Below are 17,437 nucleotides of genomic sequence, written 5' to 3' on the forward strand. Positions count from 1 at the left end.
AATCAAGATTAGATTGAGGCACGAGTGCATATTAAATCACCGTTGAAAGCTGCTCTTTTGTTCGCAATTAGCGCTTCCCAAACGAGAGCGTGTATCTGGGCTGACGGAGGAAATAAGGCGAGAGCCGGGTTGCTCGGATTCTCCAGAGGGGGCGTGGACTCCGCTGCGTGAAGTTGATGTGTTGAATCGAGCTGGGCTGAGGGGCGCAGACGACCGAGGCCCGAGTCCTTACTGACGGCACCCGCGAGGTCCGCTGAGCGTTGGGTGAAAGTAATGGGGCATAATTATTAACATCACTGTGACTGCTCAGCGGCTGCCTCCCGGGCGAGTCAGCACCCGCGTGCGTCACGGGTGTTAATTTGAGATGGAGCCCAGCCCTTTCCTCCCGTGCGGACGTGTGCACGCTTGGCTGGGGGCGCCGGCAGGAAAAGATCTCGCCGAGAAATGCGAGCTTATGGGAGTCTCCCCGACTCCGAGGGGAGGAGGGGGGCAGAGGTAGCGCTCAGAGCGGGCTGCAGCTGGTCTCGGCTGCCTGGGCTCTGCGGTCGCTCTCTGTTCGGTGCTCGGCTGGGTGCCCCTTGCCTGCATCCGTGACCAGACAGCCCAGCTCACTCCTGGTAGGGTCCCAGCTCCCCGGATCCTGTTCCAGGAAGCACAGAGCACATTCTGCTTATGGCCCACTGGCTGTTCTTGAAGATATCGTCCCGCCTCTCAGCTGTTTCCGTGGTGTCACGTATGACAGCAGAGGTCTGTCCTCTAAACCCAGGAGACCAGGTCAGTGACCCCCGGCCGGGGCCTGATCTCTACATGCTGTTGCTCCGTTTGCTCAATTGTGGTCACCTGTGCTCCAGTCTTGAGTCTGTCGGTGGGACGTCCCGCTCAGCTGTGGCCCCCCCCCCAGCTGACTGCTCCCGGGCCCTGCGGGACGTCCACTTCTCCCAACGCGTCCCGCCCCTGGGCAGCAGAACAGCTTCTTCCCGCAAAGTGTTGACGTTGTGTCCTGACGTGTCGGCGCTGCAGGCGTTCGGCAGGACCTCTGGGGCTCTTTCACTGGGGTCAGTGCTGGTGGTGGTTCATGCAGCAGGAAAGTACAGGCCGCGGGCAGAGAGGCGCTGCCCCTGGTGCCGCCGTTGCTGTGCCAACCCCCTCGCCCCCCTCCGCTCTGGCTGCAGTGGGAGGAACGCCTCCCGACACGCCCAGGTGTGCTCCCGCCGTCCTATCAGAGAGCTGCGCCGCAGGCCCGCCCTGCCCTTGCCACGCCCCCCCCCGGCTGTTGCAGGACTCTGCAGTGAGTCCCCATGTGGGTCAAGACGAGTGACCATTGACTGCTGATGCAGGGCAACAGGTGAAAATAGAGGAGGGAGGAGAGGTGATATTTAGAAGAGGCGTCTCTGCATCGCTGATGACGAGCAAGGGCAGCAGTTGTGCGAGGTCAATGTGCAGGGCTTTTAGTCTCCCTTACCTCCGTGCAGCTGGATTGCATTCATGTTTGTTGCAGAGGTATCCAGACACTAAGCATGTTTTTGTTGGGTGGTGCACTTCTTTAGAGAAGCCCGTTAATTTGTTGCCAGCTCGGTGACTGCAGAAGAAATCACCACACAGTCTTGTGAACTTCCTAACAGTTTACAAGACAAATCTGCTTTCACAGTCATCTGAAATGGCACAGAATGGACTAGAAATGCTCAATCCGGGACTTCCTCGGGTGAAAACCCCCTTCTTGCAGCAGCGAGCGAGCTCGGACCCTTCCCGCTCCTCTCCTGGAGTCAGTGGTTTCTGCGCTTCTCACTGCTGAATAAACACGAGGAGTCACGAACGGAGAAGCGTTATGCTGCTGCGTTTTGTAGTGCTTTCTCGAGCGGGGAAGGCAGCTCGAGCATGCTGAGCCTTCCTGGTGCTCAGGTTGTTTGATGCCTTGAAGCGACAGCGTTTGAATCAGGTTCCCCTTTGTAGTGTTTTTTACAGCGCGGCTGTTTCTACTGAATTATACTGTGATCTGTGGGACCCCCGTAGCTGCAGGCACCTGTGTTCTGGGATATTTGTCTTCCGAATCCTGAAAGCAGGCCTGCAGACAAAGAAAAAATAAAAGTTCCTTCGTCATTTTTGTGGGGAGACCCGTTTTTTAAAGAACATATAAACCGGGCAGCATACAGCTGGGGTACGTTCGATAAGAAGACACTGCACTATGTAGCTCTCTGGCTCTAGCTCTCAGTAACAAGCTATCAACACAAGAACTGGATTTGCTGAGGCCCTTCTGATTGCAGCCTCTTCATTTCATGCTCATTTCCTGTGCTTTGTGCGTTTCGAAGGAAGCTTTAACAACCCGGTAAGACCATTTTGACTAAATGGTAGGGTGGTAGCTTGTTCCATACTCCTTCAACCCTTTGCGTAAAGGGGCCTGTTCTTGGTTTTAACAGCCCACGGTCTCTACTAGTCACTGGATTGACGTGGGCTTCTGCAGGATGCACAGCGAAATGCTCAAGGAAATGCATCGCCGGGTCTCGTTTGCTTCTGCTGATGACTGTCTCATCTTGCCACGGCGGCCATGTTGCTGCTTATCGTACGCCACCCCCAGGAGAACTGGCAGGTCCACAGGCGGATCCGGACATCTGTTGTGGCTGCATTTGCTTTTCCACTCCTGCCCTGGATGGGGAGGGGGGGGCGTTGACCCTTGACCCTTGGTGGGGGTGATTATGAGGGTAGCGGGATTCCCAAGATGTCACAAAGGGTTCCCATCAGCCAGTCAAGATGTTCAATGTAAAAAATAGGCTTCCATCGTAGAGCTGTTGGTAATTAAACTGAATTAACTGGGAATAGTCCTAATTCGGCTGATGCTTAGCCCCGCGGCTTAGAAGTTTATCCGGTAAGTAGGGCAGTCGGAACGCATTATGGCTAACTTCTGCAGCCTGAGGAAAGAGTAAACAGCTCCTGTCTGAACGCGTGTTTGTCCTGTGCTGCTGAGCCTGAAGCAGTGAGAGAGAAGGAGACCAGGAGATTCCCTACTTCAGGAAAGAAGACCTGGTTTCTGCAGGGTCCTGGGCTGAGCTCCAGCTCGGCTGCCGACCCACTGGGCAGCACCAACCGGAAGGGAACGGCACCTCCTGGTGCTCTGGACAAGACGAGGGCGGCTGGGCTGGGTCACAGCCCGCAGTTCATCTCCTTGGTCTGCGGGGAGCTTCTTGTGTTTTCGGGTTGGGCTGAGAAGCGATTTTCTTCTCGACCCGCCGGAGGAGGGAGGGAGATGGTCCCCTTCTGTCTCTTCCAGCCTACTGCTGTCCTGCCTGTGGCGGCTACAGGAAGAGCATCCTGGGAGATTTCCAGTGAGACGAATGCCTTAGCCCCTCGGCGTAGGGAGCAGTGCGGTGGGACGTGGCGTGTGCCTGAAGAAGAAGAGGGAGAGAGATGCAGGAGGAAGAGCAGCCCAGGAGCTTCAAGAGCCCCTTGTTGCTCTCCCTCTTTTTTTTTTCCCCCCCGAATAAAATTGTCCTCCAAGGGCAGCAGGTTGCAAAAAAAGACAAAAACGTCAACAGCGAAGGGGCTGTAGTCTGCAGCAGCGGGGAGGGGAAAATGCTTTGATCTTGAAAAGACGGGCGTCTTAGCCTTCAGCAAAGAGCTCGCCCTGGCAAGGGAAACGGATTCGCTTCTCCTCGGCGGTGAAGGGTATCAGTCCTTTGTGTGGGAGCTCAGCTGCAGATTAGCTCGCGGCGCCACCTCGTTAAACCTGCTCTTTCGCCGATTTGAGTTCTTAGGTTCATAACATTTGAAATGCTTTTCAGAAGTGGCTTTCACATCCTCGCGGCGAGACCGATGGGTTCCCCCGAAAAGGATACCGTTGGGCTGGTATCTGATGGGTGTGGAAGCTGTGGCTCTTTGCTGAGCAAGGCTTGGAGCTCTGAACGCGCGCAGACACACACACACACACGCGGTGTGTTTCGCTGGCAAACACTTCTCACGCCCAGACGGCTGAAGGAATGAGAACTGAGCCTCGGAGATGTGCTAATTTAGAAATAACATTCACCTGCGTCGTTCAGTATCGCCCAGACCTCCTCCTATTCCGCTCTCACACCGCGTACTAGGAGTGCAATATTAACACATCAATTAAAGGTGTTTGCCATGAATTAAAACTTGGGAAAGTTTTTAATTGCTAAACTTTCTCCCCCAAACAAAACGATATATATATAGCTGCAAATATTTAGCACAGACTCTGTAATTTTTTTTTTTTCTGCTTTACTCACTTTGATCGGGAAGTGTTCCTCACTGACAGCAGTGCAGGTCCCTGGATGGCTACAGGTGGCGCTGTGTCGCAGAGATCCAAGCCCTGACTGACTAATCCAGTCCTAGTTCACACTAAGCTAGTGATGATCTGATCCAGACTCAGACCTGTGACTCTCGGGTGTGCACATTTTAATTGTTTTTTCTGTAATTTTCCACCTTAACCTTTAACCTGTGCTCAAGCATGACCAGTAAGGACATTTTCTGAAGTTCGTTTCAGCTTTTTGGTTTTGTAACCATTGTCTGTCCACCCTGAGTGTTACACTTTATCAGGGTGCCTGAAAAATAAACGAACTGATTGAAACTCGTTGTTGTGGACGAGTTAGAAGCTCAGATCTTGGACAGCTTGTCTCAGGGGACCAGTTTGGCTTTGGCTGTTGACTTTACAGGTTTGTTTGTTTGCTGGGGCAGCAGGTCAGAGGGGTGGTTCGCGCTATTGCCTCAGTGCTCCTAGGCTCAGGGTTTACATCTGTATCGAACTGCGTTCCGTGTGGAGTTTGCATGTTCTCCCCACAAATATGTAGACTTTCTCCTGGTGCTCCGGTTCCACCCAGCAGTCCAGGGTGAAGCTTCTCAGATGGATTGGCCCGGTGTGCATGTCCTGCTTTGGGTCCAGTGCAGTTCTGCCTTTGACCCTATATCTGTGCAAGTTAGGCTCCAGGCTCACCACAGCCATCTAAAGATAAAGAGAGTGCTGAAAATTGATGGGTGTTTTTTTATTAACCTGTTGTCAGGCTTTTCTATTTTGACGTTTTGTGCGCCTGTATTGGGGGGGGCGGGGGAGGCGTGCGGGAGAGCTTGTGATTGCTGCCGTTTCAGATAATAAGGCAATTTGCTCCAGCCCGATAGCGCAGCTTGCTCCTGCCTCTCCGGTCCCATCTCTTCCACGGAGCTGGTGCGCAGCATTGACCCCGAGGGCTGCGATGAGGTCAGACCGGAGCAACGTCGAGGCAAGGAAATCCGCTGACCTGCTGAGAGAGCATTAGACGCGTCGCGCAGGGTGACTCTGCAGGACGTTCTCCCTGAACTCGGCGTCAATCTGAGAAAAGTCTCGGCCAGAGTTCTGCAAATGACTGTGCGTCATACTGATTCAGTGGTATTGAGACTGTTATCCAAAGCAGCTTGTGCTGGGATGCATTTATACAGCAGGACATGTGCTGCAGCAGTCGGAGTGAAGGGTAGTTCTCAAGGGGATAACAAGATAGCCCCATCAGAGCTGCCGGTGCAGAGCCCTGACCCCTGCTCCGCTCACCAGGAGGAGGAACAGGAGGAGCCGGCGATCGCTGGAACGGGACCCAGCCTCTGGGGAATTGGACCCTGTCTACCCCATTGGCAGAACCGGGTTAGAATTGGAGAGGGTGGCGCCACGACCTGAGATCAGACCTAAAATCAATCAGTCAGTCCTTAAGGTATAAGGTAACCCTAATGCCTTAATCCGATCACTCTTGTGCTCGTCCGAGCTGAGCTCCCAGATGCTTTGCAGATAAATCGCCCTGTTATCTGATCTCCCAGAGGTATGAGGGTGATTTGCACCAGAGCACCCCAGCCAGCTAATACTCTTCCTAATGATACTGCATCACGATGGAGGAGCCTGGACTCTCTGTCCTGGATGCGTCTGAGTGGATTCTTACACACGTTTTTATGTATGCTGTCCACTTGGTGCTGAGAATTTAATTCCACTGGCTCAAAACAGCCACTCCTCCTGCTGCGTGAGTGTGTGGCGTCCAGTCGGCCTTGTCCTGAGTCCCAAAGGGTTAGTATCCCCCAGCTCTCGTCTCATGAAAAGGGAGAAACCCTTTTCTACCCTTCTGGGTGGAAATGCACAGCCTGATTCTCGCCGCAGTTGGAAGGAAAGGATTCAGTTAAGTGCTTGATTAGATCATAGAAAACCTGAAACGATCTGCTTAGGTGGAGAGGTCAGAGGTCAGGGAGGGAAATCACAGCCATGCCCATGGATTCGACTTCTTGTGCTCATGTTACGGGCTGTGACATGTTTGGAAACTCGGTGCAGTAACAACAAGGCCTGGGGTGTTTTCCAGACTACGTCAACAAGATAAACATCTGTGATACTTGATCAAAACCTAGAAAAGTACAATTAGGAAAGGATAAACATATCCTAGGGGGAAAGAACACTTTGCTGCAGAATGTGAATGTTTGAGTGAAGAAGATTGATGAGGGTCTTTTGAAACAAAGGCTAATCAATACGGCAGGTTTTGTTTCTCCTTGTGGGGGGGTGGGGGGTGGGGACTTGTCTTCAGGGGAGTCTCTCTTTGTGAGGTGTCCTGAATGCACTGACAGGAGGTCGGGGGTGTGAATAATGAGTTTCCCCCTTTTCTCTCTCTTTGCAGTTACAGAGAAGGAGGTGCAGCAGTGGTAAGTGCTTTCTGCATTCTTTATCGTCATTGCTGGCGTTTGTATATCAGCTGGGCAGCATGGTTGCTCGGATGACCCTGGGTTCAGCTCCTGGTGCTTGGTTATGTGTGGAGTTTGCATGTTCTCTCCAAGTCCATTTGGAAGGGATTAGGGATTGTTGCTGTGTGTTTCTCATGGGAAAAGGCTGATGATAGAACCTGAGAAAGGCTTACTGCAGAGCACCTTGGTAAGAACCCAGTGAAGTGTGTTGCAGCCCGGTGTATTCAACAAGGTCTTACACATTGTCCTAAGCCTCTTGATTGGAACCTGATTGCAAGTTCTCTTTGCAACTCAAAAGCTGGAGAGCTGAAATTATGTTTGAAGCACCACAGATAAAAAGTCGCAGAAACCTCCGACGTGCTTAATGATTGAACAAAAACGAAAAGCCCCTGTTAATGCGATTGCTGTTATCGGTTCAATTGGGGGTCTAAGTATGTAGCTGAGATCACTGCTAGAACAAACGCCAGCAGGTGCCGGGGTGCCCAGGAGCCCCCCTCCCACGCTGTGAGCGACGCCAAGGCAGCCGAGAGATCAGTGGGAATCCTCCGAGGAGATGACCTGGGGCAGGAGGGCCCTTGAGCCCCTGCAGGTTATTGGGGGGACCTCTGCAGCCGGTAGCCCCCGTCAGGCCTTTCCGGATCGATGGCCGCCGGGCACGGAGCCGTTCGCCCGCGCCGAACCCGTCTTCAAACGGGTCGGGGCCTCGCAGGATGCCTCCCTGACTCTTCCCGGGTGCCAGCCTGAAACGTCACGTTAAGGAAAACCCGGAACACAGACTGGGGCCCAGCCAGCCAGCCAGCCAACCAGGGCCCCGAATGCCAGCTGTGCCAGGCAGCCGGGCCTCCTGGTGCTCGTCACAGGTGGAAACCGCTTCGTGACTCAGGAGCCACCCCCCCCCCCCCCCCCCCGCCAGCTCAGCCTGGAATAGCTCAGAGCAGAGTCTTGGGATGGGAGTCAGCTGGGTGCATGAGGGTGCCAGGAGCCCACTCCTCTTCAAGCTTCGCTACAGACCTGGACAGAGGCAGGCTGTCAGCTGGCAGATGCTTCAGCGCAGCTTGCCTGCAGGTGGCTGGAAGGGGGGGCTCCAGCTCGGCTGACTCACTGCTGCAGTAGTTTCAATGCCAAGCCAAGCTGCCGGTCCCTGCGCCACCCACACCGCGCGTTGGCAGCCCTCATGCTCCCCTCCCCCCCCCCCCCCCCCCCCCCCCAGCTCAGCCGCTCGGATCGCTGGGCTCCACGTTTGGGCGCTGCGGTCGGCCTGTCCGGGAGGGGTTGGGGGGGGCCGGGCCAGATCACCGGACCGCTCCACTCTCGGCGCCGGGCCAAAAGCAGATCGCCATGCAGACCACCTGTCTATGGGAAACCAGAGACTAAGGCTTCAGCCAGCACGTTGAAGATGAATATTTCTTGGGTTGGTTCTGCTTCGTCAAACTGTACATTTTATCCCCTCATTGCTTTACAGTCACGCAGATAACAGATGTATCTTTGATTCATTCACGTTTGCTGCGCCCTTGCGGGGACGAAGACGTGCCTGACTGTTAGGTCTGTTAGCTGGTGTGTGGGGAGCGGACTGGCGCACTCCGGCTGCCGTCGCATCATCCAGGTGGGGCTGATAACTGGTGGTGGCAGTGGGATTCCCCATCACCTGTAAAGCGCTTTGAGTGGCGTGCCCAGAAAAGCACTATATAAGTATAAGCAATTATTATTAATTAACTGCTAATTAACGATTGGGCTGGGCTCCGCCTCCTCTCACTTGTCGCCTTCCTGGGGTTCTGAAGGTTCGCCCAGTTCCACTAGGAAAGGAGACGGCCTGAGAGAACCTGGGACTCGGCTCTTTCAGCAGTCTCGTTCCTTTCCCCCCTCATTCCTGCGAGCCTGCGCGATGGAGTCCCAGCGCGGGGGGCCTGCTGCTCACTTCAGACAGAACACTGGTGCCGCCACGATCTTACTCGGATAAATAAATCAGGCTCCTCAGCCCCCTGTCCATTCCACTCCACGTTATTATGCAGAGGCGTGTTCTGTGCTTTTTATGCAAATCCGAAAGAGCAGGGTTTTGACATTCCCTGCCATTTGCCATTTCTGAAGTTGTGCAACTTTTTCGGGGGATTAGGTTCTGTTAATTTGCATGCAGGGTAGATCGCAGTGATTTGTGCCTCCTGTCCATTACAGTGTTTTTTTTTATCTCTGCTCTTAATAAAGCTTTACCAGCAAATGCACTGCTTTTGCACTCTTCCCTAAGTGTATACCGACTGTTCCTGGGGGGGGCCGGTGTGTCTGCAGGGCTTCATTTCAGCGTGGCTCTTAATGACCCACATCGGCTCATTACTGGCTTGATTAGATCAATTTATCATCTTCTTCGAGCTCTGCAAATGCTGCTGCTGCTTTAAACAGGCCCAGGGGTTCTGCAGATACACTGCCCCTCCATCCCTAGAGCCCAGACTCTGCCTGGAAGGCCCAACTGGATTGCTAGGGAGTGAAAATCGGATTGGAGCAGGATTGTCCCAGAGCCAGGACCCCGCCTGGAGGATCTGATTGGATTGCGAAGGAGTGAAAACTCACAGACACACACCAGCCTTCCAGGACCAGGACAGCTCACCTCATGCTCTTCCTCTGGCTTTGCCTTCCTGCAGTGAGAATCACGATTCCCCCTCTCTGGGGTGTTTGCCCTTAATTTCTGTCAGGAGGCTCCAGGTTCCAGGGAGTTCCTGAGCCTCTTTGTGCTCTGTCCAGCAGTTATTGCCTGTGCCTCCGCAGCTTATTGAGGCAGAATTCAGCCCCCGACATATTATCATTTGAGGACATCTGGGTTCCAGAAGGCCAGTTCACTGCAGTCTTTCAAACATGTATACAAGCCCTGTTCCATAACAAGACAGTGATGTGACAGACCGGGATGATTTAAGACTTTGAAGCATAATGCCGAGCGAATCTCTTGCATGTAGGATTGTGATTCCGGGGTCTGAGAGAGAAAGGGGAAAAAAAAGCAGTCAGGGCAGAGATTCTGCTGTCAGCAGCTGCAGCAACAGTAAATCACTTGGGATAAAAGCGTCTGTGCAATAACCCGTCATGTACTGTAGCGGAGTGTTCTAAAATAAGCTTGCATTGGTTTGGTCCCGCAGACCCCTGCTGTCGGGTTTCTGTTCCACCTCAGCGGCCAGTTGCTTAATTGATTAATTGAAGTAATGAAGTATCTAGACCTTTCATTTAGTTTTCTTCTGCTAACAATTGCAGGGAGGCTGCTTCATTGTACCTGTGGAATTAGGGAAGGTAACTGTGGAGGTTTCTATCTAGCTAAAAAAAAATATTTATATATTTTTATAATTATAATTAAGCTTTTTGTGGGAGGAGCACTGTTTAGATTTGGACAGTGTCTGAAACGGGATAGCAGGGCCAAACGGGTGGCCTTGTACCAGCGTGCCTATTTTAGCACCCAGTTTCCAGACCACAAGGCCGAGCCTGTCGCTCTTGAAGTGGGGTGGGGGTGGGGGGGTGTTCTCCATCTGGGGCTTTGCTTTGGTCTCGGTGAGACAGGCTGCCTTCTCCCAGCTCCTCACTCCAGCAGTGCTTTGGCACCCCGTTTTGTGCCCCCCTGCCTGCTGCAAAAACTATTCAGCTTCCCGGCCAGCCTGAGTCAGATGAGCCCTGATCGTGCCTCTAGAGTCACAAAAACTGCACTTCTCACTGTGTCTGTGTCGCCTCATGTCTGTGTGTCCCGGCCCGGGGCAGGGGGCTGGCTGTAACTGTGTGAGCTTCAGGGCAGACGGTGCACAGGGGGCTGTGCCCCCCCCCCCCCTCGTTAGGCCATGGAGCAAGGCGGTTCTTTAAAGGAGCTGGGGCTGTTCCTGGGCAGGGGGGAGGGGGGCGTGGCTGCCAGTAGCAGCCTGTTGCCCTGGAAGGCTCAGATCCACGCTGTCTGTACACCAGAGGCAGGAGCTGGGGGGGGGGGGGCGCTGTTTGGACTCCAGTGTGTGGGGTTGCTGCATGTTGCTCTTCTTGGCCAGCGATGAGGTGTGTGTGTAATGGGGGGGGGGCAGGAGCTCTGTAAAATCTGTAGTTGTGGGAGGCTTTAGTGGTTGGAAGACATGAGCAAAGATTTCTCTGTTTTTAAAGCATGCCTCCTCCTCCTCCTCTCCATGTCCTCTCCTCCTCCTCCTCCTCCTCCTCCGCACTGGTTGTGTAAGTTTGGCTCCACAAAAACCAATTTTTCACTCCCTTAACCCTTCCCTTCCCCTCCCGGTGAGCCTCTCGTGCCTCACGAGCAGACGTCCACATCGGCCTTCACTCTCATATCGACACCTTCTGCTGCACGGGCTGCACAACCTTTCCGATTGGCTGATTGGTGCATTCGTCCCAGGCTTCTGGGAGACCCGTCTTTCAGGAGCTGGTCTCTGGGCACGTGGGCCAGAAACACAGGGCTTTGTGCACGACCCAAAGGGCTCATGTGTTTACTTTTAAACGGCCAGATTTATTCTTTTATTTTCGAGGGCTTGAGAAATGAGCGACCGACCTGAACCGCTCGTTAAAGCTTCATTAAGGATGTCGTTTCCGAGTGGAAATGATGGGAAACCATCGACATCGCTGCCAAGTAGCTCTGCTCCCTTTCACATGACAGCTCCCTTCTCCCTTCTGCTTAAAGCTCTGCTCGGTTCAGGCAAGGGGGTTTTAGAAAGATTTTCTCAGCAGGGACATCATGAATTAAAAATGAGTCATAGCACCTGAATTATACATGAAATGGGTCATTGCTGGATTAGGATTTCCAAAAGGTTTACCTGCCTGAACAATAGCAATTTTGCTTAATTTCCTATCGCGCAGTGCTTGAACCTTTGGGCCTTAATTGCAGTAAATGAAAAACACACCAGCGGAAGCTTATGGAAATGAAACATACCGCTGTGCCAGGCTCTTACATACTGTATCTGAGACACCATCAGCAGTCACAATATACTGAATGCGTGTCCTGAGCTCCAACCTGCGCTGGTGTGTTCTGCCATTAGAACCTCTTTGTTACTACTGGTGCAGCTCAGTCTGGATGAGAGGAACCCCAGCTTGTCGTTAGGAGATCTGTCACTGAGAACCCCGATCACAGGTCCTCCAGGTCAACTCCACAGCCTGTGTGCAGTGCTCTGTTTTATGCTAGGTGTCGTGTCCCGTTCTTCATCCGGGACGATCACCACTCGGATCTAATTGACTTGTTGTCAGAAGCTCCTCATCGTTAACATTAGTTTTTCATCTCTGTACAGATCTAGCTAGATCTAGGATTAATAGTAGATCTGTATTAGACCTGTAAATTATCTGTGCAGATCTAGCTAGATCTAGGATTAATTAATAGAAGACTCCACAGCCATTGTGTTTTCTTTCTTCTCTTTTCAGCAGGGAATAAACCCATTACTTGTTCCTACCTGTAATAATAGTTCATCATTTCTTTTGACTGGTTTTCATATCTTTGCTCAGGGTTGGGTTCCTGCTTCAAGCCAGAACTTTGAAAGCAATGATGGAGATTAAAATAATGGCAACCGCTGGGTCGCTGAGCCTGTCCAGCCCCCTGGAAAGCCGTTTTCATCCTTGTCTCCATCCTCACCCAACTGGCAGGAGTACAGGCTTTTTAAGAGCCGACTCCGTAGGTCCGTCATCAGCCAGTGCTGGAGTCCTGGAGAGGCTGTGTTGGCCCCGCGTGGCTTTTTAGGATCTTTTGCCAAACCTTTCCACTCTCACAGCCCCGACTTCCAAAACATTTCAGCGGCAGCCGGAAAGAGGGAGATTGATCTGGGATACGCTGGCTTGGATGGGCTCTGAGCCAAACTCGTAGGAATCTGAAGTATCGTTAAATCTTTTTTTTTTTTTTTACAACAATGGCCCTTCTGCTTGCTCAGGGGTTTTGTGCTGTATCTGCTCCTGCAGGTGCTGCGATCCCACATACACGTATAACACATTGGCCGAGTGTGAAAGCGCTCACGCCCGCAGTGACAGTAATGTGCCATTGAGTAAATTTGGAGAAGACAGCTGACTTGTCCGTTGATTGATTTATTTTTTTTTTAATGCTGGGAAAACTCTTAGCTGGCCCCCAGCTCGGCTGTGAGCAGGTTTTCAATTTCGAAAGCAGTCCCGACGGGGTCTGTCCGTCTGTCTGTCTCTCCCTCCCCGCGCCTGTCACGGGGCTGGATCACGGGCTGAGCACGGAGATGTATTTTTCGAGACGCGTGGGGGGGGGGGAAGAAAATTCCAATTACACGGTCATTTCAAAAGTGATGAGCTGGGCGCAACGTAGGTTAGATAACAGTGCCTGCCCGGTAACAGATTATCCCAGTGTCAAGACAGAGGTCCGCAGTCGGACAAAGAGGGATGATATTGGTCCAGAAGCATTATTTACAGGCAGGCAGTTTGTCCTTGGTGATACCGGAGCAGGGTTCTCTGCCCGACATGGTGCAAGTCCTGTAGTTACTGTAATTAAATTGCGCTAGCAGGGGCTTAACCGGTGCTCTGTAGCTAACAGAGGGAGAAGCAGAGGTGAATTTCACAAGATCTGCAACTTTTTCGGCCTTGGATGCGACCTCTCTTTCCTCCTCCGTGACTGCCCTCTCGAACCCGGGTCCGGTGCTGCCGCCCGCCTGACCGCCGTCTCCTCTGCCCGCAGGTACAAGGGCTTCATCAAGGACTGCCCCAGCGGGCAGCTGGACGCGGCCGGCTTCCAGAAGATCTACAAGCAGTTCTTCCCCTTCGGCGACCCCACGAAGTTCGCCACGTTCGTCTTCAACGTCTTCGACGAGAACAAGGTAGGCGCGGACGGGCAGCCTTACTCGGGCGGGCGGGGTTCCGAGATGCAGATCTGGGTGTGTTTGTCGCTCTAGCTCAGTGCTTCCCATGGTGGGTGCTTCAGCATGCTCTGCTTTATGCTAGGTGTTGTGTCCCATTCTACATATTGGGCACTACACCACTCTTCCTGGGAGGGAGTCTTGTGGGTCTCGTTGTGTATCCGGCACCAAACGAATAGGGAAGAGAGATTCACCTCGTCCGAGGGGTTAATTAGATCAGTTAAGTCATTAAAACCTGGACCGGAATGAGTCTGTAGAAACTGAAGCCCTACAGGACTGGGAGTTCTGCATCACTGACTTTGCCATTGCTTCTTATGGGAGTTTAAACATCTAAATATGACCAGGGGGACCATTATCTCTGCATTAATCCTGCGCTTGTAATCCGCAGTGGCTGGTGTTTGCAGTTGGTCACTTGGCTGCTGGAAAGACCTGAACCACAGTGCAGTTTGCACTTGTCTTCATTAATCTGTCTTGTTAAGGATAATAAACTGCATTTCTGCAAATCTGGTTCCCAGAGTGCTTTGCACATGGGAGGGGGGGAATTAAGGGGAGATTTTAGGGGGACCAGGTTCTGGACCAGAGTGATATTTAGTCAGGACTCTTGCAAACAGTAACGACCAGGTAGTCAGGTTCTCATCTGAGTGCCAGCACAGCGTCCCCTTTTAATGGCCCCTGGGCATTAGGAAGTGTTCCTGCGACAGGTGCTCGGCATGTCGCAGGGTGTCTGTTGCGCTGACTTGAGCTAGGAGCCCAACATGCAAAAGAGGCTGTTTTCGTTGGAGCCAGTTTGGGAGCTCTGGGAGGTCATTCCTGAGCATTTCCTTACTGTGCTTCATTTACTGTCGTTCCTGTACGAGCGTCTCCAGTCCCTGTGGTCTTGCTGCCTCACGCTCAGTTACGCCAGCACGCTGTTAGCAGGAATCTCTGCGCTGTGAGGTCGGGTGGGAGTCAGGCACAGATCTGTGACTCCAGGCTCCAGTGGGACTTTCACAGTTCCTGCGTCGGTCAGCCCAAGAGAGGAACGTTGTGAGAATATGACAAGAGAAAGGACAGTGTTCTGCATGTGGGTTGGAAATCAGTTCTCTGCTCTGACTGGTCTTTTTACCATCAAAGCGATTTGCTTTCTTCCTTTGGGACAGCAGGCCCGTTTCTCTCCCCGTGTGCTGTCTGGGCTGCAGACAGCTGTAATCTCTTCGAAGGGAAGGAGTCCATTAGTCTTGCAGGACTGCTGCGTCCTTATCGCACAGTGCGATGCGACAGCCGGATGACCACTGGGTGACCTCTGCCCTGGTAGCAGTTGGCCTTGAGGGAGGGAGCTTCAGTATCTGCAGAATGAGACTACAGGAAGTGATGAGAGCAGGGCAGCTGCACTGCAGCTGGCTCATCAGCTGTTACCTCGATCGTGCTGCTTGTCCAGTCATTAATACTCTGAGAAGCCCCATTTTAAACAACAGAGTTTGCCAATGTGAGTTTTGCATTTTCACTAGCCTAATACCATACATTAGCCGTGGTAGCTCAGAGGGCAAGGGCATCTAGCTCCTGACCGGAAGGTCCCGGGTTCAATCCCAGGTAGAGGCCAGCAATGTAGCTTGCTCTGATTCCTTCCAGACTTCTCCCAGGTCCACTCAGCCTGCTTTCCAAATGAGTACTGGAGGTTAATCCTTCCGGGGGTAATGGGCCGGCCGGAGTGTGATACTGACCACATCACCTCCACCTTCAGTGTCGGATGGTTGAGAAGAATGGTGGCCCTTGCCCCCCATTCCCCCATGGGCCTTGATGGTCTGAAAAGGGGACCTACCTAATACCATACATTTGCTTGGCTTTGTATGACTGTAATAAGACTCTGTCACTGTGGTTTACTACGACATACTGTGGTTTTACCATGCTGTCCCTGTGGTTTGCTACACGTTACTGTGCTTTTACTATGGGTTCTGTGGGTTACTAGTCTGCACTGTGATCTTGCAATGGTGTCTCTGTGGTTTGCTGTGTCTGCACTGGAGTAAAGGTTGGAGTAGTAGGCTCTCGCAGGCTGGTGTTCTCTCAAATCGGTGTCTTGCTGTCTCCCCCTCTGCAGGACGGGCGCATCGAGTTCTCGGAGTTCATCCAGGCCCTGTCGGTCACCTCGCGTGGAACGCTGGACGAGAAGCTCAGATGTGAGTCCTTGTCTTTGTCTGCACGACCCCCCCCGCTCTGCGACCAGGGCCTTGTTCTCTGGAGGCTGTCCATCGCTGGGCACCGCCGGAGGCTGTGCTCTGCGAAGCCCTGCCTCAGTAATAATCCTTACACTTTATATAGCACTTTTCTGGACACTCCACTCAAAGCGCTTTACAGGTAATGGGGAATCCCACTTCCACCACCAATGTGTAGCCTCATCTGCCTGGCAGTCAGAGTGCGCCAGTACGCTCCCCACGCACCAGCTCTCAGTGGGGATGAGAGCAGAGTGATGAAGCCAGTTCACTGGTGGGGATTATTAGGAGGCCATGTTTGGTAAAGATCTGGGGGACATTTGGCCAGGATGCCAAGGTAACAAGGGTACCACCCCTACTGTTTTTGAGAAACAGCCTGGCCCTGGGATTTTTAGTGACCACCGAGCACCTGGACCTCAGTTTTAAAGTGTCCCCGTCACTACACTGGCACATCGGGACCCACACAGACCGCTGGGTGAGCGCCCCCTACTGGCCCCACTAACACCTCTTCCAGGACAAGCCTTAGTTTTCCCAGGAGGTCTGCCCTTCAGGTACGGGCCAGGCTCACTCCTGTGAGCTCCTGAGAGCTCTGCCTCGCCTGGCTGTGCGTCGGAGAGGTGCTGCCCCAGCATGTTCCTGCGTGGAGCTCAGGTGGTGGTGGGATGTTAAGATGAAAGCGCAGCTGAGCAGCGCCTTTGCTCTGCAGCGATGTTTCAAATTCCGCCTCCAGGTGGCGTTCGATGTCAGAACAGGTCAGGGAACGCTCGTATAAGCTGAATTCTCCCGTTAGTTTTTGTTTCTTAACTTTTTCTGACCAACTTCCAATTCCTTTAGTGTCTCTGGTGCATGGGTGAGTCATGCTCAAAATTTCATTATTCTCCTGTAAAATGTTTCATTCCAGAGATGGGTGAGCACCCACAGATCCCAGAGAGAGAAGTTTATCAGAGAGGCGGTTTTGCATGTTAAGAAAATGAGTCCTTTCAAACTAATGCCTTGCGCAGCTTTTAAAAAGTCCTTCTAAATAAACTCCGCACGTGTACAACCCATTCCAGTTGTCTTACGATCAGTACCAGCACGATCCTGAAATAGCAACTGAATTTTTTCTTAACAATGAAGTCCTTGAGGGACTCAGTTAATTAATTGCTTACAAAATTCATTGTGTAACAAAATGAGTTAATAACAAACCTCTCGGTGATTCTGAATTCATGCCTCGGTGCTAGGGATAAAAATGCATTCAACAGTATTTCCAGGACTTTTTTTTTTTTTTTTACCTCTGTAATCAAAATAGGTCACAAGCTACAGATACTTACTGAAATCAAGTGATTAAAAGCAATCATGCCGTCTGAATCATGATTTCAGTAAGTCCCTCCTGGCTGCAGTATGCTAAACTGAATTAATCCGGAGAGCGTGTTGCTCTCACTCTCCCTGATGTGCTCCACACATCTCTAGTGTTAACCCAGCGTCGCCAGCCATCTGCATGCTATCGCAGTCGGCGAAAAAGCGTCTGGAAATGTGTCCACTGCCAGAGGAGCGTGTCGTGGATTCGGAATTTTGCTGGGAGTTAAGGCGCTCCACTCGTGCTGGAGCAGCTCGCTGTGAGGTGATCGCCGCGGATGCACAGTGTGGGGGAGACATGAGGTCCCCCAGGATTCATTTTAACCCAAGCCATGGTTTTCATCCAACGCACACCCGCCCCCACACACTCTCGTACACCCCCTCACACAGACTTGATGTACCGGTGACGCGCAGGAGAGGGATGAAGCAAGT

At 52.5% G+C, this 17,437-nt stretch overlaps 1 protein-coding gene across 2 annotated transcripts in view; it reads left to right on the top strand.

The window, feature by feature from the left end:
- The window catches only part of ncs1a (neuronal calcium sensor 1a), a 31,453-nt gene that overhangs the window by 7,102 nt on the left and 6,914 nt on the right, over positions 1 to 17,437 (top strand). For both annotated transcript variants that reach the window (XM_088940601.1, XM_088940602.1), the window contains exons 3-5: positions 6,618 to 6,642; positions 13,307 to 13,445; positions 15,559 to 15,637. In XM_088940601.1, coding sequence (XP_088796727.1) covers positions 6,618 to 6,642; positions 13,307 to 13,445; positions 15,559 to 15,637 — 243 coding nt within the window. The remainder of the gene's footprint in view (positions 1 to 6,617; positions 6,643 to 13,306; positions 13,446 to 15,558; positions 15,638 to 17,437) is intronic.

Source organism: Atractosteus spatula, chromosome 23, assembly GCF_055471065.1.
Source record: "Atractosteus spatula isolate fAtrSpa1 chromosome 23, fAtrSpa1.hap1, whole genome shotgun sequence".
NCBI lineage: Eukaryota > Metazoa > Chordata > Actinopteri > Semionotiformes > Lepisosteidae > Atractosteus > Atractosteus spatula.